Source organism: Strix uralensis, chromosome 2, assembly GCF_047716275.1.
Source record: "Strix uralensis isolate ZFMK-TIS-50842 chromosome 2, bStrUra1, whole genome shotgun sequence".
Lineage (NCBI taxonomy): Eukaryota > Metazoa > Chordata > Aves > Strigiformes > Strigidae > Strix > Strix uralensis.
Window position 1 is genome coordinate 103858392 of NC_133973.1, and position 27605 is coordinate 103885996.

The 27605-nt window shown below is 36.5% G+C and overlaps 1 protein-coding gene across 1 annotated transcript in view; it reads right to left on the reverse strand.

Moving 5' to 3' along the window:
• VWA8 (von Willebrand factor A domain containing 8) overlaps window positions 1-27605 on the reverse strand; it is a 203548-nt gene that overhangs the window by 157560 nt on the left and 18383 nt on the right. The window contains exons 3-8 of the mRNA XM_074859582.1: window positions 19584-19714; window positions 17348-17458; window positions 5483-5650; window positions 3364-3528; window positions 2926-2975; window positions 2489-2597 (exon numbers count right to left, since the gene is read on the reverse strand). Coding sequence (XP_074715683.1) covers window positions 2489-2597; window positions 2926-2975; window positions 3364-3528; window positions 5483-5650; window positions 17348-17458; window positions 19584-19714 — 734 coding nt within the window. The remainder of the gene's footprint in view (window positions 1-2488; window positions 2598-2925; window positions 2976-3363; window positions 3529-5482; window positions 5651-17347; window positions 17459-19583; window positions 19715-27605) is intronic.

Sequence of the window (27605 nt, forward strand, 5' to 3'; positions counted from 1 at the left end):
ATTCTATTACATTGTACAGATTCTATTTAGCAAATCAATTCCTAGAAATTTCTGAACAGTTTGATCAAGACTGTTTTGTTTTGAAATGAGTTACTAAGTATGCTTGCACTTTCTACACAAAGTTGTGGGGTTTTTTTTATTATCTCCTTGTTAGTTTTAAGTACTCTTTTGTCAGTTGCTGCCTGAACTAGACAAAGAGTCAATTCTATTGCTGGTGTAATAGAGAAAGAAATGGAAGTGTCTTTATGAATACTCAAGAAACATATGTGTAAAGCCTTTCATAGTGGAAAAAAGTGTTTCAAAACCCCTAAAGCAATGCTTGATTGTTTTAAAAAAGACTTGCAAATTTTTAAGGACTACTTGTGTGTAAAACTAGTGAAAAAACATCAGTGGACTGGGACTACTTTTTTAAGCCTTCAAAGTAAGTAAAAAATAAGTAACATAATTAAAATAAAATCAACCAATTTTCAGATATGCACTTGGATTTACATAGGCATCCAACTGAAAGAAGAGTTGCTTAGAAATGAAATCAGGAGATGCATATTTTATGAAATGCATAATTCAATTCATACTTATAACCAGTAATACTATTTATAATGTTCCAGATTAAGAAAAGATCAGTAAAAATAAACCATTTAAGGCATTGTAGTAAATGTACCGCTTAAAGGATCAGGGAGGCCTTTATTGCATTTTAAAAGCCCTCTGTCTATGTATAAAGACATAACATATAATTTGTCTACATTATCTCAAATTAATAATAATTTCAATGGCATGTATGAAATTAGTCTCTTCATAACAGCATCCTATAAAAAATTCTCAGTTACAGCAGGCAGGAGTTTTCAGCCTAACAAATACATTTTGGGACTGTGAATCCATGATAGAAGATATGGAACTAGTCATTATAATGCATTCCCTCCACGCTTTTAAAAGGTTAAATCAACCAAGCTAGAAGTAGAGGATGGCCGTGACCCAGAATGCGAAGGAAAAATGCTGTAGCTAGAATCACTGAGACCAGTCAGCTTAGAAAACCAAGTGATTAAAACTAATTCTAAAAGAAACAGTTCTTGTCTACCTAAAAAAGACACTGTCACACAATGATAACACTTCACATTCTGTAATGTAAAATAAAATGCTTCCTTCATTCCATAGTTTAGATAATAGCTTAGGGCTCATTTTCTCTCCATTACTCTGAAAGCCATCTGGCATTCATTTAAAAATAATTTTTCACTACAGGGCTCAAAGAATAAAAAGTTGCAATTTATTTTAAAATCCAACATGTATTTCTTCCTTAAAGCCCTCCAAATACTGTTTCATTTCTCTGAACTTGAATTTTAATCACTTCTTAACATCTGATATAGTACCACTAATTCAGAAAAAAATTATGTCTGTAAGTATCCAGCACAACTGATGGGACTGAGCACCACAGCAACACAATTGGTATGTTTTAATGTATATAATCCAATAAAATATGTAGAAGTAATCTGTCACTGCTAAGTACCATAGTAAAATGATTGCACAGGAGACACAACAGAGAATTATCTTAAGAGTCCTTTCTACAGACACCTGCACCTGGGAGAGTGGGTTTGAGAAGCTGTCCTGGTATTTTACCCTCCTGGGTTGACCACATCTGCCCGCATGTAAAAGGGTACCAACTCCTCTCTCTCTTTATACAGACCTCATCTCCCTGACTTCCTTCAGGAGGCACCTTCTGGTTTTCCTTTGACTTTTTCCCATGTAATTATAAAGTCCAAGGGACAAAAATCTGTCAGGGAAAGCAGAAAGACTGCCACAGCTTTAGTCCTGATCTGCCAGATCTGCAACTGTGAACTCAGCAAGTGTACAGTTATATTTCCCTATAGACTGCAGCTGTCAGAAGTATTGCATCTTCAAGTGTGCACAACCTGCATCTTCAAGTAACCCTCTATTTCTATGTTTATTCTAAATCCACCAGTCAACCCAAAGACCTAATGTAGGCTTCATCTCATACAACTTAACTGTCTCCTATACCCACATTTGAATAGTTGTTTCAGGTCCTTTTAGGTGTCAATGGAGAGTAATATGTGTCTTTGTAATGCAATCTATCTGATTTACATGTATACCATTAAATCAGCACTTCTAGGTTGTGATTTTTATTTCTCTCCACTGACTACCTCACAGTGTCATCAGGTAAACTATAGGTAACCCTGAAGCCAGCTAAAATGATTTAGCAGAATAAAACCCATTGTTTTGAGCACTAAGATACATTTAATCACATCACAAATCTTGTGTTATGCCATACTTTGGCCTTCAGTATTACGCTACATACTTGGTTAAAGTATTATCCAGAGATATCTGACTGGGGCTTTTCTCCCTCAAACCATCCTTAGTCTTTTCAGGTTTATTTTTCAAATATTCATGTTAATCGCTTTCTAACAACACGAACAATCCAGATCTAATTTTGAGAAATTTTAAGCCCATACAGTTTCACAGCACATGTGTATGCACATACCAAAATCTGAACGGCAGCCGATAAGCTGTCTAAAGGAAAATCTGGAAGTCCCAATGTAGAAGATTCTTGAGAGCAGAGAGTTGTAGCAAAAGACAGGAGCTGAGAAATTCTGCATAGGAAAAAGTAATTACAGAGTTTTATACATGCTATCTATATTTAAAATACTAAAGCCTAAAATGTTAAATACCGTATAAGATGCTGAAACTATTTCTGAGTGCAAATAAGCAAGGTGTGATTGAAGTTCTAAAGCATTAAGGATTCATTATACGAAGGCTGCATATGAAAAGCTGTGTGAGCATACACCCACACATATTAAAAATCTTCTTCAGTTCTGGTCTCTATGCAGTGATAGAAGATACAAAAATAGCAAGGAATCCTGAAAGGACATCGCTTTTCTTCATTCATTCCATTATTTTTTTTTAATTATGAAAAATTACCTCTCTGTGGAAATGTTTGATCCAATTGAATATAATAGCTGAAGATGGTCCTGAAAATAGAACATATAATCACTGAGTAAATTAATTTTGGGATCGTACTGTGGGTCACAGCTCATGATCTATGAGGCATTTTCTATTTTTCCCTCTAATTCAGACATGAGGAGTCTACTTGCTCCTTGATACAAAATTAATTTTATTTAAAAAAAATATTACCAAATCTTTCTTTTAGGGTTATACTGTTTTACAGAAGTTATTTTTCTGCTGCAGCATTGCCTGGCAACTCTAAGACTGCTTTTCAGGAATTTATTAGGCCCCAGTATGAAAAATACCCTTTAAGATACATTTATTACTCAAGGATTCTTTTCAGAGGTAAGTAAAACATAACGTCAAAATATTACCTCTACTCAGTACAGATAATCCAACTCTTCTGCTTCTTACCTTAAAGGGCAGATGATAAACATCTCTAGCTTGAAATCGAGAGCGAAGGGGTGGGTCCAAAGGGTTACCAGAGTATTTAGGTACTGGCAGGCCCAATGCTATCACTCGAAAATCTTCGCTAACCCGAACAATCTTCCATGCATCTAACTCTGATTTTGTATGATCCTAAATTAATTAAAATAAAGCAAGAAGAAGAAAAAATAACCTTATAGCGTTAAAAACTCATGACAACTAAGCTGTAGATTGACTAACAGCCCTGGTCCTTCAACCTAAATGCGGTAATGTTCTCATCTTTCATTCACGGGGGCTAGGCTAGAACTAGTCAAATTTGTGGATGGTAAAAGCAAGTTTTTTCAAAATGAACATAGACAGAAGGCTTGATTAGGTGCAGCTTTCAGCCCTGTAGCAATTTGACTGAAGACCCCACAGATGGTCAAATTTGAAAAGGTATCATTACAACACTGTTTTCACAAAGAACAGAAAATAAACAGACCACAAAAGTTATTTTATTCTAAATTATTAGAATTGGATTACCATGAGCAAGTTTTCTTCTTTATTCACCTCTTATAACTTTAAAGGGGACTAAAATCTGCATTTAAGAAGTTTCATTTACAAATTATCATAAGCAATAACACAAAAGTAGACTCCATGAGGACATTAAATGCTGTATTTCACTTTTGGTCATGCAAAAGATTCACTGCATACAAAAAAATGTTGTCTTTAGTTTTTCCAGATCACAGTTAAGTCTTCCTTGAAATCACACACGAGTACATTTCCTGCAGACCTAGATGTACAGAAATTATTCACACAGGAGAAGAGAAAATGAACATTAGCTTATATAATATTCCCCAAACAACAAAACAACAGTATTAGATTTAGTATTGTAGCAAGAGATTTATTTAATTCATATACTATTAGCAGTGTGCCTGAGGCACTCATTTTGAAACATTTTATCATTAGAAAGTGTTAAAAAGGAAAAAAAAGGAAAGAGGAAGATGCTTTGCATGATTGCAAACTTACTGTCTAAGTTTGAATTTTCATTTTCAGTCTTTAAATACAATTACATTTTAAAAGCTTACTTTTAAAATATAATAATAATGCTTTCAACAACTGCATCTACTAATTAAATATCATTAAAATGCTTTTGGAAAAGGCATGGGTTAGAAGAATTTTAACCACAGATGAGAGGCATAAGAAATAATGATATATAGAAATCCACTACAATACTTCACCATAGTTGGCAACTTCATACAATTGGGATCAAGGACAGAAGGTTTATTGCAGATTTCCCTCCTGTTCCACATGGGCCTGAATTCTATACCTAACCACAGTTAGGTATGACAGACAGAAACATGAGCAAGCAGGTGTCAGACTGAAAGACTGAAAGGTATGTGATCAGAAAGTACAGTACATGAAAGTAAGATGCAGAATACTGCTGAAAACTGACAAAATTTACTGAGGTCCCCAAAAGCCTGAAAAGTATCCACTCATATTTAAGCAGTCGGACTCAAAACTGCCAAAAAAGGGAAATGGTTAAAGTAGCAATGGCAGCAGACACTAAAATCCCATTTCCTATCAAAAGAAAATTCTCTATTTCCTATAACTTAGATTGGCTGCTTACATACACTTTTGTAAATGAAAAGCAAGACAGCACTGATGAACACAGTGTCACTCATCTTGACCTAATTTTTTTGGTATCCTAACATTTTAAAAGCTTAGCAACAAGACTATTGCAATGTTGAAGCATTATCTGAACTTCATAGGAAGAATTTCAACTTAAATATCTTTTCACAAGTATATTTTAGTTACTCTCACATTCTGGCTTTCACATTTTAGAAACATACAGGTTTCATACAAGATTAACATGGACTACTCTTTTTTCATGTGGACAGACAAGATACAGATGAAAACTTTTTGTTGTTGTTGTCAGCAGTAGTTCGGCTTCTTGCATAACTTCACCCTGCCTATTTTATCCTATGTAATATCCCATAAAAAACCCACAGAAATCTTGGTGAGATTTTCCTCATTGGACTCATAAGTACTCTCCCCTTCATAATGGTATTCCAGCACTACCAAGAACAGGGAAAAAAAAAGGAAAATCCAAACAGCATTTCCATACCTGCAGAAGTTTGTCATAACGCTCTGCAGACATGAGAAAACGACCATCTTCAAGCTGCATTTCCCTATTCTCCAGCAAATTGTTTAACACTGGCAGGACGTTCCGCTCAGCCTTCTCTAAACCTTCCAGCACAAGGATTCTGCCTTCAGTAGCTGCACGAACCGCACACTTTGAAAAAAAACAAAACAATCCAAATATTACAATAGAAATAAACATTACATATGTCATTAAATCCTGCTGAAAAAGAACCTTCAGATGCTTCCTAAAACAGTATTCTTTTCTGTAATAATCAGTAAGATTCACATCAGTAGTGATCAGGAAGAGTGACAGCTGACTGCCTTAACAGTGCTACACATTTGTGAGCTGGACTTTTTCTCCCAACAGAAGTATGTATTTTGTACCAACAGAATAAAATGTAAAACCTTGAAGACAATTTAGTGCATACCCAGAATATATCAATATGTGGCACCCTTTCTTTTTGATGTTGCAAAATATATTTTATTTTCTGGTATTTTAGCACCATCTAACAATTCTGGGACAGCTATTTATAGAGAAAACATAAAATCAAGGTGGTTTTACATGTTTACAGTTGTATTAAAATATTTAGAAAAAAGTCTGGTATTCCTTCGGATTGGTCTGGTTATGCACCAGTGTAATTCATCCTCAGTACATTGCTTTAGTCTGATTAGAACATAAATCTACTGAAAGCAAACATGGATGACAAAAACAAAATAGTGCTATAAATAATCAGACATTAAAAAATGTGATAAAATTAAAAAGATTTAGAATTACATTCCCTCACTGAACATGGTCTTCTACAAAACTGGGAGAACTTTGTAGAGTAGGGCTGATGGTTGGACTCGATGATCCCAAGGGTCTTTTCCAACCTGAATGATTCTACGATTCTATGAAAACCAGAATAAAAATGTAGACATTAACTTGATAATCCTTTGGAGCCCTTGGGATAGAAAGTTACTTCTTTTCTATATTTAATTTTATTAGTTGTTTATATGTAGCTGTTCATTTAAGTGCATAATGTGGAGCCAAATGTAAAACTAAACTCCAGTGCTGGTAAAACTGTGCAACTTTCTTGCAGTCAATGACATTCACTCAGGTAAATTAACTACACTTTGTATCAAATATTCACAATTACTATTCAGTAAAAGACTCTAAAATTCAATGCATACTTGTCTACTTCCAGAAGTTTAATTGGATAATGATGGGGCAGGTTTAGGCACAGGCAACATTTAGAGGCACCAAAGAGTCTTCTTTTGCATTCCTATTACATTTCAAAACAATTTAGAGACAAGCACAGTTGCAAAGGGAGAACAAATGAAATCTCTTCTCTGCATGTCTCCTATAAACTCCTACGGAAGAACCTGTCATATAAAGCCAGATGGAAATTTCTGATGAATACAATAGATGCCAAAAATGAGGACAGAGAGAAAGAAGGAAGATACAAGAAAGAATAATGAGGAAGTACCAGAATAAAAAAAATAACAGGGCAAAAAAAGAATTACATATGAAAGCAGATGTATGAAAGACAAAAGCATAAGCATAAACTAGAAAGAACAGTTCAGCACAACAAATGAATTACTACATGGTACAAAGCATACAACAGAATCGGAGATCCATCTGAGAAGATAAAGACACAAAATGAGAAGACTAACTAATTTAGATGCTTCTTACATACAGTTGAAGCATAAATAACTACTGGTAAATTAGCCATAACGTAAGCTTTTCATAACATTATTAAAATGGAAATAATTCCTGGCTCTAATCTGGATTCAAGCAAACATTACTGAAAAAAGGCACTCACAAATCCTGGTACACATCTCCATATCAGGTTCCCTCTCTGAAAGACATTCTGTGTAACATTTTAATATCCAGCTTCATAATCACTATCTGAGGAACCTGGAACAATCCCATTAAACAAGTAATAGTCCTCAGATTATTTATCTTCCACTGAATCGTCAATTCTTTCAAAAAGCAATCAATATGTGAACTCATTTTATTTTTTTTTTTTTTGTTAATTAAGGACATCATACTCTACTAACAAGCAATATAAAATTCCTCTCTCCTCATCCCATAAAATTTGTACAAAGGACAAATTTTGTACTAACATTCTTCTCTGGGAAGGTCACTGATCAAGTCAAAAATCTGCTCCAACTTTCTTGAATAGAAAACCCGAGTCTTCAGCAGTCAGTTCAATACCTGGCATGAACAAAATGCTATTTTGTCTAAACGCAGTTTGAAGAATACGCTTTAACAAACAATTTATTTGCCAAGTTGGTTGGATTCTGCATATTATAAGTCTATGAAAACTTTATGACTGAGTTTTACTAGCCAGAGGAAAATACACGTTATGTTCATATGGTTTCAAAATATTTTGAGTATCCATAGAATCTTGTTGACTCATGTTGAGACACACACACTATGGAAGAAGGCTTGCTGAAACAACAGGCTTCCAGTATCAATATAAATCTCTCTCCTGAACTTGTACATGAATGCAATCTGCTGTGGGGGTAGACAGCACATATCAGAAAGTATGTAACAATCATTAACTTCAAGAAAGAAGATGCTCTCCATTAACAGTGCAATCTTAAGAAGCAGCCTAGTACACTATGTTGCCTGCTGATCATCAGCTTATAGGATTCAAAATTTAAGAAGTACAGAGTTTCTGGAGCTTGGAAACTATTTGAAGTTTTTATTCAAAATTCTATTGCTTACTACAATAATATTTCAAAAGACATGCTACAGATGGTCTTTGCCTACCTATATGTACCTTTTATAATCAGCTTCAGGAGTAGCTGAATGAATAACCATGGTTGTTCACTTCTTAATCAAAGAACCCCATAACAATGATAATACCACCACCACCTGGGTGCTAATTTACTCTGATCAGCTTTCTTCCAAATTGTGCTCCTCATATAACTTCAAAGCATATCTGAAATATTGGAAATCGTTCTCCAAAATTCAATGAAATAAATGCACAATTATCTACCTCTGAAGTTCTTGTGTTAAATAGCATAAAGTCTGCTCTTAAAACCAAAACAGCTACATATCTCTGGCTGAACTATGATATTTTTGCATTCTGGTTGGTAATGAGTAATAAGTTTTTGCAGTAAGCTAGGCATACTACAAGGCATCCTCTGAATCATTATTTCAGTTTTATCTGTGTATTGATGGATTGGTATGGAAACTAAAGTGCATAAAAAAATCAGAGGAAGGAAAGTAAGTTCGCAATCTGTCACTGAAAATCATTTTAAAAAAATGCTTCCAAGAAACAAATCTTCATAATTCTATAATGAAAACCCAGAAATAGCTGTGCTGCCTTCCTCTCTCACTAGCCTTGTTTATTCTAAATATTTAACATAAACCACAATTTGACAGGGGGGCTTACATTGTGAAATCTTGATGACAAACCTGAGATTAAAAGTATTAATTCTTGCTAAAAGTCTGAGAGGGATTTTTTAAATGTTTACTTTCAGATTTACTGTAACTGCAGAGAGGGACTATTTTGTTCATCACAGAAGGACAGACACTACTGCCTTCCACCCTGTTCCTAGGGCTCTGGGAGCACGGTAACCTGAATACCTGCTCCAGGGAATACCTACAGTTACTGCAGGCTGGGAGCAGAAACCCTTCACACAATGCTGCTCTCCTAGCAATGGCTTTACGCAACAAATACGTAATGCAGAGTGCTTATCTCGATTTCACACTGCACCTACAAAAACATATTTTTATCTTTAAAGGCAAAACTATCTAAGGAACAAGACAACCCTAAGCGGACCTTCATTGTCTTTCTTGTAGCTGAACCCTGGTGAGCTCCTCCACTTGAGCAGTGCAAAATACGGCAATTGAAGGAAGCTGTAAAGCCCAATTTTGACACAAATCAGAGTGTATAAAGATATGAAGTTCTACAGTGTCAGAAACGGAAGAAGGACAGAAAAAAGCCCACCACAATGCATGTACTGAAATGCACAAACACCAGAGAAAGAAGGACATTTTTACAAAACTAACCAAAATAGTTTGTAAAGGCACAAGAAATTTTAACGGTATAGTTTAAAATAACAGAACTGAAATGGTAGTTCTCTTCTCCCGAGAAAATGCTTATTGTAAACCAGAAAACTCTGGTCATCCTGAAAACCATGAGGAAGGTTCTCAGGGAACTCTAAAGGGCTTTAATTTTTCAAATCCGGGCATCAATCTGCATATGATGTACAGGCTACGTTTCAGAACTGTATTAAAAAAAAATTCTGCTAGAAGTTGCTCAACAGTAATCAGTAATTGTCTCTCTTTCAGGAGCTACCTCAAGATAAGCTTGTTTTTTTTTTTTTTAGATGATGACTCGCTCCTGCTCTGAAAATTGGATCCCTGTAATGACATCTCAAGCACAGCAACCATAACTACAACGTGGAAAAACAACAGTACAAGTAGCTCAGTGAACATGAGAACTAGTGAGGTAAGGTTTCCCCACATCTGCAGCCTACATTTCAGATGTCCCTTCCAATGCAATATCTTGTTCCCACCACCCACACAATATCCCACACAAACTCATCCACCCAAGTCTTTCCATTCACTCCTGTATCTCCCAAACATCCCAAAAATGTAATGTCCAGATGTCTCTTATGGTGAAAAGAGATCCTTAACAACCATCTGGTAAAAACAACACAAAAGTTTGGTTAGTTTTGAGTTAATACGATGCTGACCGGCTGCAGCAGGCTAACAGAACTTAAACTATTAAATCCATAGTGCAGTCTGTCTTCCAGGGATGGGAGGTGAACATTAATTTGAGTCCCTGTAACTTAGCAAGCTACCAAATACCACAAAACTCAGAGGAAATCGATATCTGATGTCTTTCCATGGGTCAAGTACAATTAATCAAATTTTTCAAATTTAAATCATCAAAATTAACAAACAATTAAAGATACCAGGAAAAGAAGTGACAGACATGCAGAATGGAATACGTTATAAGCTTTTACTCCTCATTTTACCAGGGAAAAAAAGAGAACACTGACCAAGACTTGTAATTTACTCTAAGTGCCTCAGGTTATTCTTTTAAGAAGATGAAACAGAACTAGTAAGATCATCAATTTTTTTATAATACTTATATGAAAATAGCAAATTATCTAGAAATTTAGAGACAGTCTAAAGACAGATGCTGAGGACAGTGTAGTATATAAGGCTGTCTATTAGGAAATCTACTTTGCTAGATTTTTAAAATATTTGCAGAATAAACAGCATGTCTAATGGAATGCCTCTACTGAAGATTATCTTTCAAGATTTTTCTTCAGTTTTAAGGCCTCTTAATTCCTTAGTTATTGTTTTCCCTCATGAGCTGAGCAAACAGGAAAGCGGTTGAGCAACGCTGAAATGGGTGAATATTTAATAGGCTGAAGTGGTAACATACTTCCTCCAAAAGAAAAGTAGTATCAAAAATTCAGTACTAAGATAAAGGGCCATTAAAAGCCATGTTCAACCAGTTTCAAAGCAACAATGTCAACTTTTTATAAAAACTCACTGTTATCTTTTTCCTTAAATATTTGTAAAATCTTGTGTTAGTTGTTTAAAATAACATGTATTTAATAAAAAAGTTCTGAATGCATAACGCCATTCAAAGACAGGATTACAAACAGACCTACTATTCATCTAAAATCTGTATTCTGGTTTTTGTCACAAAAATTTTCACTTTATAGATGATGATAAACTATAGTTTTGCATTTTACAATTTAGGCCACAAATATACTGAGTTACATATATTCCAAATGTGATGTTCCGGTTTTATTAAAATCAATATAATAATAACTAATGGGGTTAATCAAATTAAAAAAGTAATTTAAGAATTAAATAATTTAACCTTTTTCTCCCTCTGTAATGGAGGGGGCGGGAGGGCTACATCTTCACTATTCAGCCTACCTCCCCACTGAGTTAATGAAATGGTTTATGGGTGGGTTTTATAGCAATTTTTTCCCCATGTTGTTACTAAAATTACAGGGCAGGTTCATTTACATTGTTATTCACTCCTTTTTTATTAAAAAAAAAAAAAAAAGATGACAGACAAACTGACATATATCAGAGCACTGTCAGCCAGGCTAGGAGGTATCCAAAGAGGGACTCCAGCTGTCCGCAGCAGTTAATGTTTCAGTGAGGAAGTACGGCCTGAACTGGTAAGCACCTAATTCATGATGCAACACTATGGCACAGAATGAAAAGAAACCACCTGAATTTATTGGAGGTTCAAATCAGAAAACTAGGCTAGAAAAGTTTACACTAGGAAGTAAATCGACATATGATAAGAACACAAATGTTAATGTGACAAGAAATGGAATAGACTTTGATTTTACAGTCATTGATTTTAGCTTCCCCAGTCACTGATTTCAGCTTCCTCCACAGAATTTTTTTTTTTTATTTGAACTACCACATGTCAAATGATCTGTTTTATTTCCATCACCCCTTCCACTAACACAACAGTCAGGTGTTTTTTCAGCAGTGCCTGCAAACTGTATTTACAAGAGATTATGTCCCCACCTAGGCAGGGTCCAGCCATTTTAGCCACTTTACACCAGGTAATTAGTACAACAGTACATTTATATCAGGGATGTGAAACATTTTACATCTTGGGCAGAGAGCAGGCCCAGGAACAAGCAACCTGAGTTTCTGAACAGATTTACCAGTGCAAGTATCCACAAAGAAACCTAAGGGGTTTTATCTTCATTCTTGTCTTCTGGACAAGAATAAAGGAGATGGGTTATTTAAATTTTTCTTCCGGATAAGTATCAGAATAAAAAGGAAATTAAGTACTTGACAGATATCTAAAAACGATGTAGTTACTTATCACTCGTAAATCACTTTGATTCAGAGCACCATCCATCAAGTTCATGTTGCCTATGAATGTTATGATCCCACATATTACAAAGTATTGCCCCGTCCTGCACTGTAGGAAATACTAGCTGAAAAGAAAGTGCAATATATATGTAACAGACACAAACATAAGAAAAAAGAACCCCAAACCTTTGATTTTAATCTATAAGGAATTATAAATACCCAGTCCTAATATTCCTCACATTTACATCACAGATACTCATCTGTATGTCCTCTACGTCAAAACAAGATACCAGAGTCTGAACTGCTAACCTAACAAATCCAGTTAAATGCTGACACTTTTAGAAACGTAAAAGAAGTACTGCAAATGATTAAAACAAAATCACTTCTACAAGTTAAGAGGCTACTATATAGGGGTCCTTATAATACATTTTCTTTCTGGATACAAGCTATACTATGTCAACATCAATAAAGATTACCTTCATCCACATACTGTTGGTTTCTAGCTAATATTTCCCTCTCTCTGTGCAATGTTGGATACAAGAAAATTAATAATAACATTTTATACTGCTGGAGCACTGCATTGCTTGTCTCTTCTTTCTACAGACTTTGCTATCTAGCTCCCTGTACTAGATAGACATATACTGCAGTAACAGTCAGTCAACTAAACTATACTTTCTGACAATGCCTTTGCTGTGGCTAACTTACCAGCTCATCAAAAATCCACTGTCACCTCCAAGGCAGTAAGTTAAAAAGTCACAGAATTACACAATTGAACTCATTGGTTTTTTTTTTTTAAGCTGAATTACTCTTACCCATCTCTTTGCTAGGGTATAGAAAGGTTTTTGATATGTGTACACAGACTTACATACATGTGTATACACATACTCTCAAATACGATTATAATTTCATTCAATTAATCTCACGTCTTATTTTATAATTCTCTTTCTAATCTTTTTTGATTAAAAGAAACCAAACTCACGTCTGTGTAGTACTACTCCAGGGGATTTCATGTCATGTCCATTTTACAGACAAGATGGTTTAAGCTGTCATTTCTGTCATTCTGGGTGTTTAGTTGATTACTACATGAAGACTTTCAAGCCATGGTAGAAGACCATTTTTCTGGTATCTTGACAATCAATTTTACATTTTATCACTGTACAACTTATGATGGTGTAGTTAGGGATGAGAAAGTATTCTATTAAAATGAGTATGTTCACGTAGGTCAAAGATACACCAAAATTGAGTCTAATTCTGTATATACAGAAATGACAGTGATATACATACTTATCCTCTCAGTGGATACAGCTTAATCAGCAAGTCTTCAAAAACATAACATTGTATTTGTAATTTTTCAGCACATAACCACACAGTATTTCTGTACTTATTCCAACCTCAGTTAGTTTGATTGCCCCGAACAGGAAAGACTCTACACTTAATAAAGTGGTCTGTGTTTAGGAAGCTTGTTTCATTTAATGTAAAGGCTGGAAGATTCAGGGTAAACAAAACCCAGCATTCCAGGCAACACAGTTTGTGACACAATCCTGGAGTAATACATCTCTCAAGCACTAACAAAATGGCTTAGCTGCTCTCCCAATTGCATCCACTACGTTAAAATAATGTAGGATTTTCTTAGATGCAATAATTAATAATGTAGGAGGCTGTAGTAATAAGAGTGTAAACCAGATGTGTGCCTTTTATAGCTGTACAGACACAATAAAAAATGCATCAGAAAAAAAAAAAAGGACATAAACATATCAAATCTAATTCCTTCATTTTTGAAAATACAATAGGCTGATATTAGAATCTCCATACTGGTTCAATTAAATTGGTGGCTCAACTACAAATAGTTACAGAAACAGAAAACCACTCTGCAAAACAAGCTCTTCTATCACTAAAAGCAAAATTTGAAGCTGACTTTTAAATATTTAAGTAATATTAAGTAATTCTAAATAATTACTTGATATACAACATAATTAACCCATGCAATAAATTACAGAATAAAACCAAGAAGTTACTTGTCTCAATAACAACAATAATGACATTTCTAAGGCTTTTAACAGTGAATTAACAGCTGAAAACCAAAATTAATGGCCCAAGGTAAAGACAAATAAACAGAATTTTCTGCTGTCAGTACTTCATTGAAAACAAATAATTCAGCATTACCCCATTATAAGTCCTTTATTTCACATGATTTTAACTGGCAATGAATTCAACGTTTACCTTTATTTTAATGGTCCCCTATTTCTGTGGTAAATGAAAACCTGGGTTTTTTTCCCCCTCATCAGATATCTCTTCTAACTTCCTAACTCCAAATCTTCTCCCATTTGCTTCACTCTTGTGCTAAGAAATGCTAATATGCAAGGATATTTGATACACTGGCCCTTCAATACACATTTCAATATGGAATTTCAACCACTGCTTCCAAACCACCATCTTCCAAATCTATCTTAAATAATCGCAATCATATTCAGTAACTTCATGTTAAAATACATCAGATGTTTTGAAACTTCTGAGATATCAATTTTCAGTATTTAATCCATCACTATTAAATGTAGAGCTATAAACAACTGTAATATCTTAATTACTCGCAGACAACTCTGCAAACCTTTGTGGGTCTGCAAACCTGATGATTCACTATATTAAAGTTATTTCTGGTAACAAGATGCCAGCTTTCGTTACAGTATATTATTATTCAAAGTGTAAGATAACTACATTACTATATTATGATTTGCATGCAAAGACTCATCTATCTTAAACAACAGCTAAGTTTTATTTGACCCACAGAATTCATACAGTGGACGTTCTGGAAACCAGACTTTCAAGCTTTGCTGTCTTCTCCTGGGTCATGAAGAGCAAGCATGAGATTCCACAGGAAGGGAAATGGTATGTAAACCTGAAAAGCATAGCCTGTATCTTCAGTCCCTCATATGAGTTCCCTTTCTCTTTAGCTCACCTATGGCAAAGAGAGCAGTCCAAGTTCTTTTGGAAATATTTTGTTAAAGGTACCTACTGATAGCCTTCTCTGTCTTCAAAGTTCATGGTCTGGGGTTTTAGGAGTAGTGTCTGGCTTTTGTAATGTTCTGAATTGGTACAGTCATCTGCAAATCTCAAATTCATTAAATGAACTAATTAAAATTGCAACTCCAGTGTAACCTGTAAAACTTTATTCCCTTTTATTATTGAACTATAATTAGACCTGTGACTGCTCTAAACATAACTATGTATCATATTTTATGTGTTTTTAACTAAGTTGTAGGATTAGAAAACTTCAGCTGAAATATAACTATGAGATTCATCTTTCTTGTTTCCAATATTTTAAAAGTGCTCATCTAAATATCAATGATTAATTTTCTTATTTTCCCTTCAGAGCTTAAACATATATTGGTTATACATATGATGATTAACACATGAGCTGAGGGAAGACATCATGATTCCAACCGAATTTAGTACTTTGGTATCTTGCTAAAGGAAAGTCTTGGTCTGAGGTACTGCTGTGCTGGATTCTGGTAAAAACCTTTTAACCAAAAACTTCCAACAGATTGAGGAAGAAAGGTAATCTTAGACCTTTACCTTGGAACACTAATCTTAGAGTGTTCTTATTGGAGTGACATCACTCAAAATAGCTTGTACAAAGTGAAGCAAGCTGCCTCATACTTACATTGGGATCAAAGTCTTCAGACAAATACAGGGTTAACAGACTATCTTGCATCTTTGTGAGCTTCTTACAGTCCCTGATACAGTGCCTTTTACAAATGTTAGTTAACTAATGCTTTTACACCAGGGGTAAATTACCTTGATTTCCTGTGGCAAGCGTGAGGATAATGCTGTCCACAACAGCAGTTAGGCATGAAGCTAACATGAGTTAATGAGTTAACCCCACAACCTACACAAATGCTCTTATCCTCTGGTAAATGAGAAGTCATTTACAGCCCTAATCAACAGTACAGTATTTTAAATTATCTCATATTGTGCAACCCTCATATTTCCAGAAAAGCATGAGATAATTTGAAGGCAAAGAAGGAGCTAAAAAAAAGTATTTAATTAGTTGTTATCCTTTCTGAGGATCTTCCATTGCTCAGTCATTTTCAAGAAAATCTTTTTAAAGGTTTCTTTAAAGTTTGAAGGCTGAAAAAGAGCCCACTGGGAATTAAAAAAAAAAAAAAAGAAAAATGTTTCTTTAAAACAGAGAACAAAGCTTTCAGATTCTCTTTCCTCTCATGTTCCCTTTCCACCCACAAATCACTCATATGATGGTGATATCATTAACCTCTATAGCATCACCAACTGAAAGCTGTTTTAGATAACACATTTAAATTCATCCTCATCAGAGGAACTTACTTCTAATTTAATTAGAAACCTAACTTGTATACAAATTTTAGGTATCTAGGAAAAGACACATTCTAAATTAAGTTTATATTGTACCTGCATAATCAAAAGGGAGACATGCTATTCGTAACTTACGAAGAGAAATCTTACCTAACCTAAGTCACTCTATGATTGTACTAAATCAGCTAATGGATTGGGGCAATACTGATAGCAGGAGTGTTTAAATCATTATTTTAGTCCAGATCAACAGTGAGCTTTCAAATCAAATATCCCAATTGTCTCCATTTACTGTGCTAGGGTTTCACAGCACAGAGCAGTCTTAAAATACATGAACTAGACTCTTCTTCAATGAACTAGATCAAAAGATTCATCTCAGGAATACATCTAATGTGATATAAGTGTTAGGGAAGAGACACGCCAAGAGAAGGGCTTGTCTAACTTGCACAGAATAGATCTCACTCGTTGTTACAGAAGCATATAAAAAATACTCTACCTAAATCAACCCTGTAAGAGACAGAGTAATCTTGGATTTGGGTAAAGATTACATTTTCGGTAATAACAAGATCAAGAGTGTTACATGAGACTTTCTAACCGCATCAGAAACATGTCAGTCTGTCTGTAATCCACATACTATTTTTTCATCATATAAATCATGATTTCCTTTCAAACTATTTGTAAACAATAATTAGGTGGTATGTAACTGCAACTTGCCTGATCAAGGTAAAAAGCACTACCATCTCGGATCTCTCGTCGCTGTTTGAGGTCAGTTTCTGTGGTGTCCCTCGATAGTGCAATATATTCAACCTCCCGCTTTGTTAGCTCCTGTGGACAATAGTCTGAAGTTATTACAAAAATAAGACTATAACCCCAGTAAGTGAACTTTAACAATAGGTCTAGTCACATAATTGTACAAAAGAGCTCTAGGCAGCACCACAGCGATCTGAAATAACTGAACAAAATCTAATAGCTCTTATTTTTAAAATGTTTACAGTGTGTTCTGCCTCAAACAAAATGGTTTGAATTTCTGCTCAATAAACTTTTATTTTTCCCAAACCTGTTCTAAAAACATAATAACCAGCTATATATTCTTTCCATTGAACATCTGTAACATCCTGTAAGTTAATCTTCTGGTTCTGGACTCTGAAAAACAATCAGCATCTGCAAATCATGAATAAAAATCAGAAGTTTTCCATAAAAGTTTGAAAAGCTTCAACTCTCACTGTTCAGTTACATTACGTTGTGATGTTGTTGTGACTATTACCTGTTCAGGCTTTGCCAGTGCACTGATGAACTATATTGTTCTTATCCTCTCTCCCTTTAATGTCATGAGATGCAGTCTGTATCTGTAAAATTCTAGACTATTTAAAGAATGAGAACCCTTGGGTTATTGTTTTCTTTATTTTGATTCAATATGAGATATACTTAGAATTTTCTACCTTAAAGGAAAAAACAAAACAAAACATGTATTTATACCTGGTGTTCCTGCCACTTCCGTATCTGGGTTATCATGTGTTCTGCTAGCAAACAGATTCATGCTGAAATGCTCTTAGCCCTTACCCCTCAATTAAAGGTATGATATATTTAACAGATCTCTCTTAAGAGGCAGCTTTTAACTGTAGTTGTATGAAAAAATCAAGTAAATATATAAAAAACCCATGAAAATTATTTCCTTTCCACTTTTTCAGTGCCTATTGGTTACAAAGCCACCAATTCCTTTATGCTGCAGGTAGATACAATTGTACTTCTTATAATTAAAGGAAAAAAACAGAACGTGAAGTAGAGATTTTTCTTCAACAGTTAGCCCTGTGTGTGAACACACAGTAGTAGCTTTGAGCAACAGCAGATGAAAGTTTTCCAGGCTTACATAGCTTCATTAAAGGGACCACAGCATCTATCAGCTCACATGTGAAGACCAGTCTTCACTTAATTGTTTGGCATGGCATTGAAACAGTAAGCTGGAACCTTTCTAATATAGCTCAGGTGCATACAAACAGGGGTATAAATAACAAGACACATTCTAAGCCCCATGCTTAGATATCAGGTGTTTCCTAAGTCCTCTTTTTAGGTTATACCAAAGCCTTCTCATTTATTTTAAGGAACACATTGAGCTATGAAGTAGTATATCTGGTTTGCTGAATTAAGATATCTTTGCTTTCCTTTCCAAAGTTCAAACTCTTGCAGCCTTCTCCTGTATGCTTTGCCTCTGAGAGCTAGTCTTCAAATCATATCTTTTGATTTTTAAAGGAATGGCTGATCTTTATGACAATTGTTTAAACACCTCCATTTGTGATCCTTCTGCCCAACTAGATCCTAGATAGAACTCATGGCAGACAAAATCCAACCCACATCACCTTTTGGGGCAGACAACCCCCTCTTCCTGATCGTTTAAGGGCACCAACAATTTAAACGTGAAATTCTGCACATGGTGCAGCCATGGTTCATGCAGATGGACGTAGGCAAGTCCTTCCCACATTCCAAGAGAGGATCATACACACATCTACTCTTTCTAATCACTCACGATAACTGTTCCCAAATGTTACTCAGAACACTCCTCTCCCAAATCCTTTCCTTCATTTCTTTTTTTATATAACGAAGCAAAAACGATTTGTTGTCTGTAACAGTAGGCAGATATCTTAATCTTCTAACATACATAATGCCTAGAACAAACTGTTTCTCCATTTGTGATAGCATATGGTAACACAGTTTTCCAACTCTTTTTTTCCCCCCTGGAGTTTAAGCAAAAAACCATGTATTAAAATGTCTGTACTTTCTATTCGTCTATAACAAAAACTGAACTTTGGAAAGCACATATATGGAAAAACTTATTTACCTCCTAAGTAGCTTGCTGTAAGATTTTCTAGGACTACCTTTTACCATTTGGATAGTAGAGGAATGACTGACTGACATTAATGACCATGTCTCCAAGTATTTAAACCAACATACTTACCAGATATTGCATGGCAATAGATCGCCGGAGAGGCCCAGGAGGACCAATAAGAAAGACATCTTGGCCAAGAAGATCTTTCTGCATTATCCATCTTAAATGGTGGACTACAGACTGGGCCAAAGAATCTGTCACTTTGAAACACAAAGATAAGAACATATTATTTAATTTTGAAAAGTGTTAGATACCTGGCCATTCATACATTTCTTTGTTCTTATCTCCAAAAACAAACCAAAGGCACAAAAATGTGCTGCCCTAAAGCTCAGCAGCTGGAAAGCAGGGAATTCCACACACCGTTTATATTAGACTACTTAATTTACATATAAGTTTATATACCTATCTTACCCATTCTCTTTTTCTCTGCTCAACTTCATCCTTCAAAAAAAACCTCAACAAAAACCAGAAAAAAAATGTTGATTCTCATTTCACATTAAACTGATCAACACAAAGACTGTTTTTTATTACCCAATGTTGAGTGGACTTCTCAGCATCAGTTAACATAATATAGATATGTTATTAATAATTTGTAAAAGATTTATCCAGCTTATACCCCAATGCTTCTGTGAATCATGAACTTAGAAAAAATTAGAATACTGTGCTTGCATCAGACTAAGATTAATGCTCAGGGACATATTTAATTTGTTATTTTCTTGAAAGACAACTGCATTCCTGTTTACATTTTGACACAATAAAACACAGAATTAAATTAACAAGGAAATGCAAACCTTGCAATATCACTACATCAACAGCACGCAGCTTCCAAAATCATAATAAAAAAACCCTCAAAGCAGATCCACTTATTTCTATTAAGAATACCATACCTTTACTATTTTAAAAAGCAATAACCTGACTGTAATTAAACTAAAACCTTTACCAGACGTATGCAAATGTTGGCAGCACTGGAAAGCATCATACAGAATGCGCACACTGAAGGAGGGGCACTGTTCCTGCTGCAGTACGTCAATCTATCCCCAGAATACTCCTTCACGTACCCCCTGTAGTGAAGCCTGGCTCTTTCTCAGACATAAGCAAAAAGCACTAGTGAAGGAGGAGAAGAAGAACACAAGCAAGCCAGGATGGAGATTTATGTATGCATGTATGTATATGGTTGCTTTCAGAACAATCTCACAAGACCGATGATGGGGTTTGAAGCTGGAGCCTCAAGGGTGGTGTCTGGGATGCTTAAGGGCAGTAAGAAAGGAGCAAGAGGTGATGAAATCTCCAAATTAATACTTGGTTATTTACCTTTTTTCAGTGCGACTACTGGTTGCAATTGGAAGTCAACATTTTAAAAAACAAGCCTTAGTTCTACATCAGCTTTCCTGAGACAGGGGAAGCAGTATGTGCAGGGCAGAGTTAAGGACAGCAAGCAACAGTGCCCCTCAGCTCTGAGGGGTTTCAGTTCAGTGTTGAATCTTTGTATAATGGAATTAAAATTCATTTTTGTAAGAACACAGAATCAGCATTAACTTACTGTATGAGATACAAGGAAGATTTTTCAAGCATAAAGGTGGCTAAGGAAGACTTCATCAAAAATTTTAACTGAATGTTTTGGTCTGGCACTCAGGAAAAACATTTGAAGTCTTCCACCTCCAGAGAAATCTACTCTATCCTTACCACCGATATGAACAGGAATATCATACACATGTAGGTGAACAACCTATGGATTAGGATTATCAAATTAAGTGTAAATAAACATTTCAGGTTTGCTTTTTTGTTTTGCTTTCTAAACAACTGCCATTAATGTGCCCAGGATTAGTTTTTGTATATGGTATGGTATGATCATATGAACATAAGAATATTTTCTTCTTCTTTGCTGCAATACTGTTTTCCAAAAGCAATGCACATCACACGTACCATGCACAACAGGCCAAATGAAAATAAATTCCTCACAGATAATAATGTTCCTTTCTACGAGATTTTCAAGAAAATTAAGAAAGTTCCTGTTACATATATTATCTGGGAAATAAATGGTAATACATCACACCAGAAGAACTGCTCTGTCCAAACTGCTACTGGACAGATATGGTAATTTGAAAAGCACCACACAAATAAGAAGTATTATGTTAAAGGTACCATTAAAATTGCAAGACAGATCTCACTGAGAGGCACAGTCATTAATCCTTCTACCTGTTGTATCAAGTTGTCAAAGTGCCTCTAGTGTATTTTTATAATAGATATTAAAAAAAAAAAAAAAAAAGTTACTTTACTTAATGTGGACAAATAAGTTTGGAAATCTTGCTGAAACACTGAATTCTTTCATGTCAAAAGTAATGCATTAGAAGCATGACAAAATCAGCTTTGACACGTCACGACTACAAATGCTTCTGGTGTAATTCACATTAGTATGTGTAGCTATCTTTTCTATTTTTAGGATGGTCTCAAGAAAAAACTCGGGTCAGACTTAAAAGCAGTATTATAAATAGAAACAGGATTTAAGAACGTTCATCAGCATCTGCAAGACAAACTGTCATGTAAAAGAGAACATGAGTGTACAGCATTCAAAAAACCCCAAAATTTTAGGAATGCGATCCCCCTGCAAACCTTAAGGAATTTGAGGGCACTTATATTCTCATAATTGTGTTTAAACAATCCAAATTTACTCTGAAATATTAGTATGAAGAATGCAACTTCAAAAGTCTCCTATAATTTCCTAACTTTGCTTTTTTCGAGAAAAGGACACGAAAGACACAATTCCTTATTGATACATTTTCTAGAAAATGGTTTCATTGCTTCACCATTCATATCATTCTCCTCACATACAGATTACAGCTGGATCAATTATAATACATGTTTTCAGTCACAAAGTCAGCACACTGATCATCTGCAAACTCACACAAATCCTGTTACAAATAATGCTGACAATTCAAAGCAAGTATTCCCTAAGGTGAACTGTCATGACAGCAGCTTCCACTTGTCAGTTCCTTCTATTCTAACATGTAATATCTGTACATTGCTCCAGATATTAAGCCTACTTCAGCTTCCCAGTTATGTCCTTCTAAAAATCAGAATATAAAATTTTCTTTGTACATGCAGCCTATGCTGCATAAACTGTTTCCAAAGGAGAGTATGCTTTTCAAAAGCAACTTCAGATGCACATACACACTATTTCATATATTATTTCTATGTACTTAGACTACTTGTACAGTGGTATCTGCATTGCAAAGCTTTTAAGTTTTCTCTAACATAACTTGAAAAAATTCCTCTCTGTTCAAAGAACTGTACATTAACTTTACTATAAGCATCACATAATAATTTTCTATGACATTTAGAAGACAGGGCGAATTAGCTGAAAAAAGCATCAGCATGTATATTACAGCAATTTTTATTAATTATCCCATGAGTCAGATAGCATCTCATGCAAACTGGGTTTGCACAATCTGTTTAGTGGCACTCTGCTGATTTGCAGTAGTTGAGTAGCTGGCCCTACATTCTTAATCTGCAGGATGGTGCGTAGGAAGCCTCTAAAGTGTATTCTCAAAGACACCATCTGGCACATGCAGGATAGTAGTCGGTGCTACAGTTTGCTATTACTGTGTATCTAGGATGGCCAGTGAAAGAAATTGCATTCTATTGCTTTGTAATATGTGATAAGTAGGACAACACCTAGCAGAATCTGCTCAAACACTTTGTAAAGTGAGCAGTTGAAGCTGAATGGAGAAATCCCCAAATAAGAAAAGAATAAAATGTTGTAGATAGATTTTGAAGCAAATGAAGCAGCTGCTCTTGTTTGATCCACAAATCAGCTTTTGATAAAACCAAGACTAAAATGGCTATGCTAGCCTCGGAAATTTTCCAGTTCACTCATACTTGAATTCTTGGCACATGCTATACTCACTGAAGCCATAAGATTCACTGGAGATAGCAGACAGCATCTGCTGGCAGTCCTTGTGTCCCACCTACAGAAGAAATCCCATAAATGAAGGAGACACCTACCTCTTCCCAGAGACAGACAGTTAAATGAACTGATTTCCAAGAACATCTATTCCAGATGTGGTACAAAATACATTAGAGCTCATGTCCCTGTATGACTCTAGTTCAGTCAATCACATAATAACCAACAGGCCTTTAGAAGACATCAATATATATATAACTTTCAATAGAATAAAAAGACTTCTGCATACCCTGAACCTTTGCTACAGTGCACGTTCAGAGTCTGAGAATGGCCTCCTCTATCAGGGGAGGCAAAAGTTCATGAAGGGAAAAAGACCTTCCTCTCATCCGATTATCAAGGGGGTCCTTCAGCTTTCCATGACAGTTTGCAGTACATCCAGCACAGGGGACGGCTGCCATAAAATATGGCTGAGAAAGAAAGATCATCTCCTCCAAGCTGAGGAGTGATGCATCCCAACAAAGAGGAAGTCAGGCAAAAATGCCAGGAGGCCTGCGTGGATGAACAAGGAGCTCATGGACAAACTCAAGCACAAAAAGGAAACCTACAGAGGGTGGAAGCAAGGACAGGTAGCCTGGGAGGAATACAGAGAAATTGTCCAAGAAGCCAGGGATCAGGTTAGGAATGTCAAAGCCCTGATACAGTTAAATCTGGCCATAGATGTCAAGGGCAACAGGAAAAGCTCGTATAGGTACACTGGTGATAAAAGTAAGACTAGGGAAAATGTGGGCCCTCTCCTGAAGGAAATGGGAGACCTGGTTACCTGGGACATGACAAAGGCTGAGCAACGGCTTTTCTGCCTCAGTCTTCACCAGAGAGTGCTCCAGCCACACCGCCCAAGTCACAGAAGGCAAAGGCAGGGACTGGGAGAAGGAAGAATTGCCCACTGTAGGAGAAGATCAGGTTTGAGACCATCTAAGGAACCTGAAGGTGCACAAGTCCATGGGACCCAATGAAATGCATCCACAGGTCATGAGGGATCTAACGGATGAAGTGGCTAAGCCACTGTCCATCATATCTCAAAAGTTGTGGTAGTCTTGTGAAGTTACCACTGACTGGAAATGAGGAAACATAAATTTTTTATTTTTTGAAAGGTAAAAAAGGCAGACCTGGGGAACTACAGGCCAGTCAGTCTCACCTCTGTGCCTGACAAGATCATGCAGTGGATCCTCTGGGAAATGGTGTTAAGGCACATGGAAAAGTAGGAGGGGACTGGTGACAGCCAACATGGCTTCAGTAAGGGCAAACTGTGCCTGAAAAATCTGGTGGCCTTCTACGATGGGGTTACAGTGTTGGTGGATAAGGGAAGAGCAACTGACATAATCTACCCGGACTTGTGCAAAGCGTTTCACACAGTCCCGCATGACATCCTTGCCTCTAAATTGGAGAGACATGGATTTGATGGATGGACCACTCAGTGGATAAGGAATTGGCTGGATAGTCGCACTCAAAGAGTTGTGCTCAACAGCTCGATGTCCAAGTGGAGACCGGTGATGAGTAGCGTTCCTCAGGGGTCGGTACTGGTGCTGTTTAACATCTTTATCAGCAACATGGACAGTGGGTTTGAGTGCACCCTCAGCAAGTTTGCCAATGACACCAAGCTGTATGGTGCGGTCAACATGCTGGAGGGAAGGGATGTGCCATCCAGAGGGACCTTGACAGGCTGGAGAGGTGGGCCCGTGCAAACCTCATGAAGCTCAACAAGGCCAAATGCAAGGTCCTGCCCATGGGTCAGGGCAATCCCAAGCACAAATATAGGCTGGGTGATGAGTAGATTGAGATCAGCCCTGAGGAGAAGGACTTGGGGATATTAGTAGATGAAAAACTGACTATGAGCTAGCAACATGTGCTTGGAGCCCGGAAAGCCAACCGCATCCTGGGCTGCATCAAGAGAAGTGTGGCTAGCAGACTGAGGGAGGTGATTCTCCCTCTCTACTCTGCTCTCATGAGACCCCAACCTGGAGTGCTGTGTCCAGCTCTGGGGCCCCGAGCGGGTCCAGAGGAGGGCCATGAAGATGATCAGGGGGCTGGAACACCTCCCTTATGAGAACAGGCTGAGAGAGTTGGGGTTGTTTAGCCTAGAGAATAGAAGGCTCCAGGAAGACCTTATAGCGGCCTTCCAGTACCTAAAGGGGGCCTACAGGAAAGATGGGGAGGGACTCTTTATTAGGGATTGCAGTGATAGGATGAGGGGTAATGTTATTTAAACTGAAAGAGGGTAGACTTAGATTAGATGTAAGGAAGAAATTTTTTACTGTGAGGTTGGTGAGACACTGGAATGGGTTGCCCTAAGAAGCTGTGGATGTCCCCTTCCTGGAAGTGTTCAAGGCCAGGTTGGACAGGGCTTTGAGCAACCTGGTCTAGTGGAAGGTGTCCCTGGCCATGGCAGGGGGGTTGGAACTAGATGATCTTTAAGGTCCCTTCCAATCCAAACCACTCTGATTCTATGAAGAAGGGAACAAAAAGGGAGATCTTTATACATTTCAAAAAGAGAAATTGTTAAAAAAACCAAACTGAGCTCACTGAAACTTATTTCACAGCCTATTCACACTGAGAGACAATGAAGGGAGTGAGTTGCCCAAGACACAGTGAAGGAGGCAGCATGGCCAAGGTGAAGAGTGAGGTACTCCTATGTGACCTGCTTTCAGCTGCTTTCATTTAGCCCTTTGCAAGTAAAACATTGCTGCTCTTCCAATTTTATGCTAATGTACAGAGCTCAAAACGTTTTCAAAGTCTTATAACATGGTTATATCACAGAGAGTTTTAACTGGAATACTATTTTTCCTCATAAATTTTTCATGGTAACAGTCTTCATTCCAAAAATTTTTGTTCTTGCGGTGGTAAGGAAACAAGTTGTGAGTCTTTGCAGGGGCTTAGAAAGGGGGGAGTTACTACTTGGATGAGACTGTAAACTCATTTATCATTAATTTCTCTGAGTCGATTGCTTCACAGGAAGGTATAAGATCTACATAGGTAAATCATATTTCTCCATCTGAGTATAAATGAAAAGAGAATATAAAGGAATCATGTAAAACCAAATAGCTTTCTGGAAGGAACCCTTAATGGGATTCAGAAGACTAAGTTTCTCTTAGTGACATATAAACATGGAATAAATGAAACTATTCTTAGCTGGATGTACAACTCATATGGAAATACACAGCCAGAGCAGTTATCTGTAGCTCAGACTCCAACTGGAGGGACATATTGTGTCTGCTTTTGAGCACAACAGCTCAGTCCAGCACCGAAAAGTTTGAGAGATTCTAGAAAAGAGCAAGAATAATTATCAAAAGAAATTGGACTTCAGTCTAGAAAATAAATGACTGAAAAATCATAACTACTGTTTTCCAATATGCAAGACAGAATCAGAGGCATCACAAAAAGCTTTTTTTCATAAAAGAATCACTAATTACTGGAGCAAAGCGTTCAGAGAGGTTCTGGAATCTATGTCACCAGCATATATGAAGAACAAGGAGTACAAACATCTCTCAGGAACAGGTTGGATTCCCCTGATCTTGCTTTGAGGCACAAGGAACAGTGCAGACAACTCCCTGAGCTCCACACAGACCTTCGCTGTAAGTTTCCATGTCCCCATGTCTCCCTGTGCCTCACTCCCTGTATAGACAAAATGGGGATAATGGTCTAAAACATTCAGAGCTCTACTGACAAAAAATCCACTATTTCAGATTTTGGATTAGGTGGTTATAGCCAAGTAGCAGATCAGTTGGCAAGCCTACATGAAAACTCAAACTGCTGAAATAATCACCATCTCTGACAACAGACATCTTTCCTTAGGCTAGGAAGGAACAAATGTAGTGACAAAAGTCTTTGTTAGCATAAAATTACAGTCATCCTGCAACACAACCTGTCTCTGTAATGTATTGCGCTCTGACACTCTAAGATTTAAAGTTAACAGAAAGAAGAACACACGTTCCAGCGCAAATCTGAACCTACTTTCCTACTTTGAGCAACAACTGAACACACATGCTTCTCCCTGCTTCAACATGTGGTGCACATCATTCCGGGAGAAGGACACAGGGGTATCTTACTCTTAAGGCAATAGTGATCTTTCAGGTGAATAAACAACAGGAACTTCTGGTACCCCTGAGCCTACTACAGAGAAATAACCCCAATTT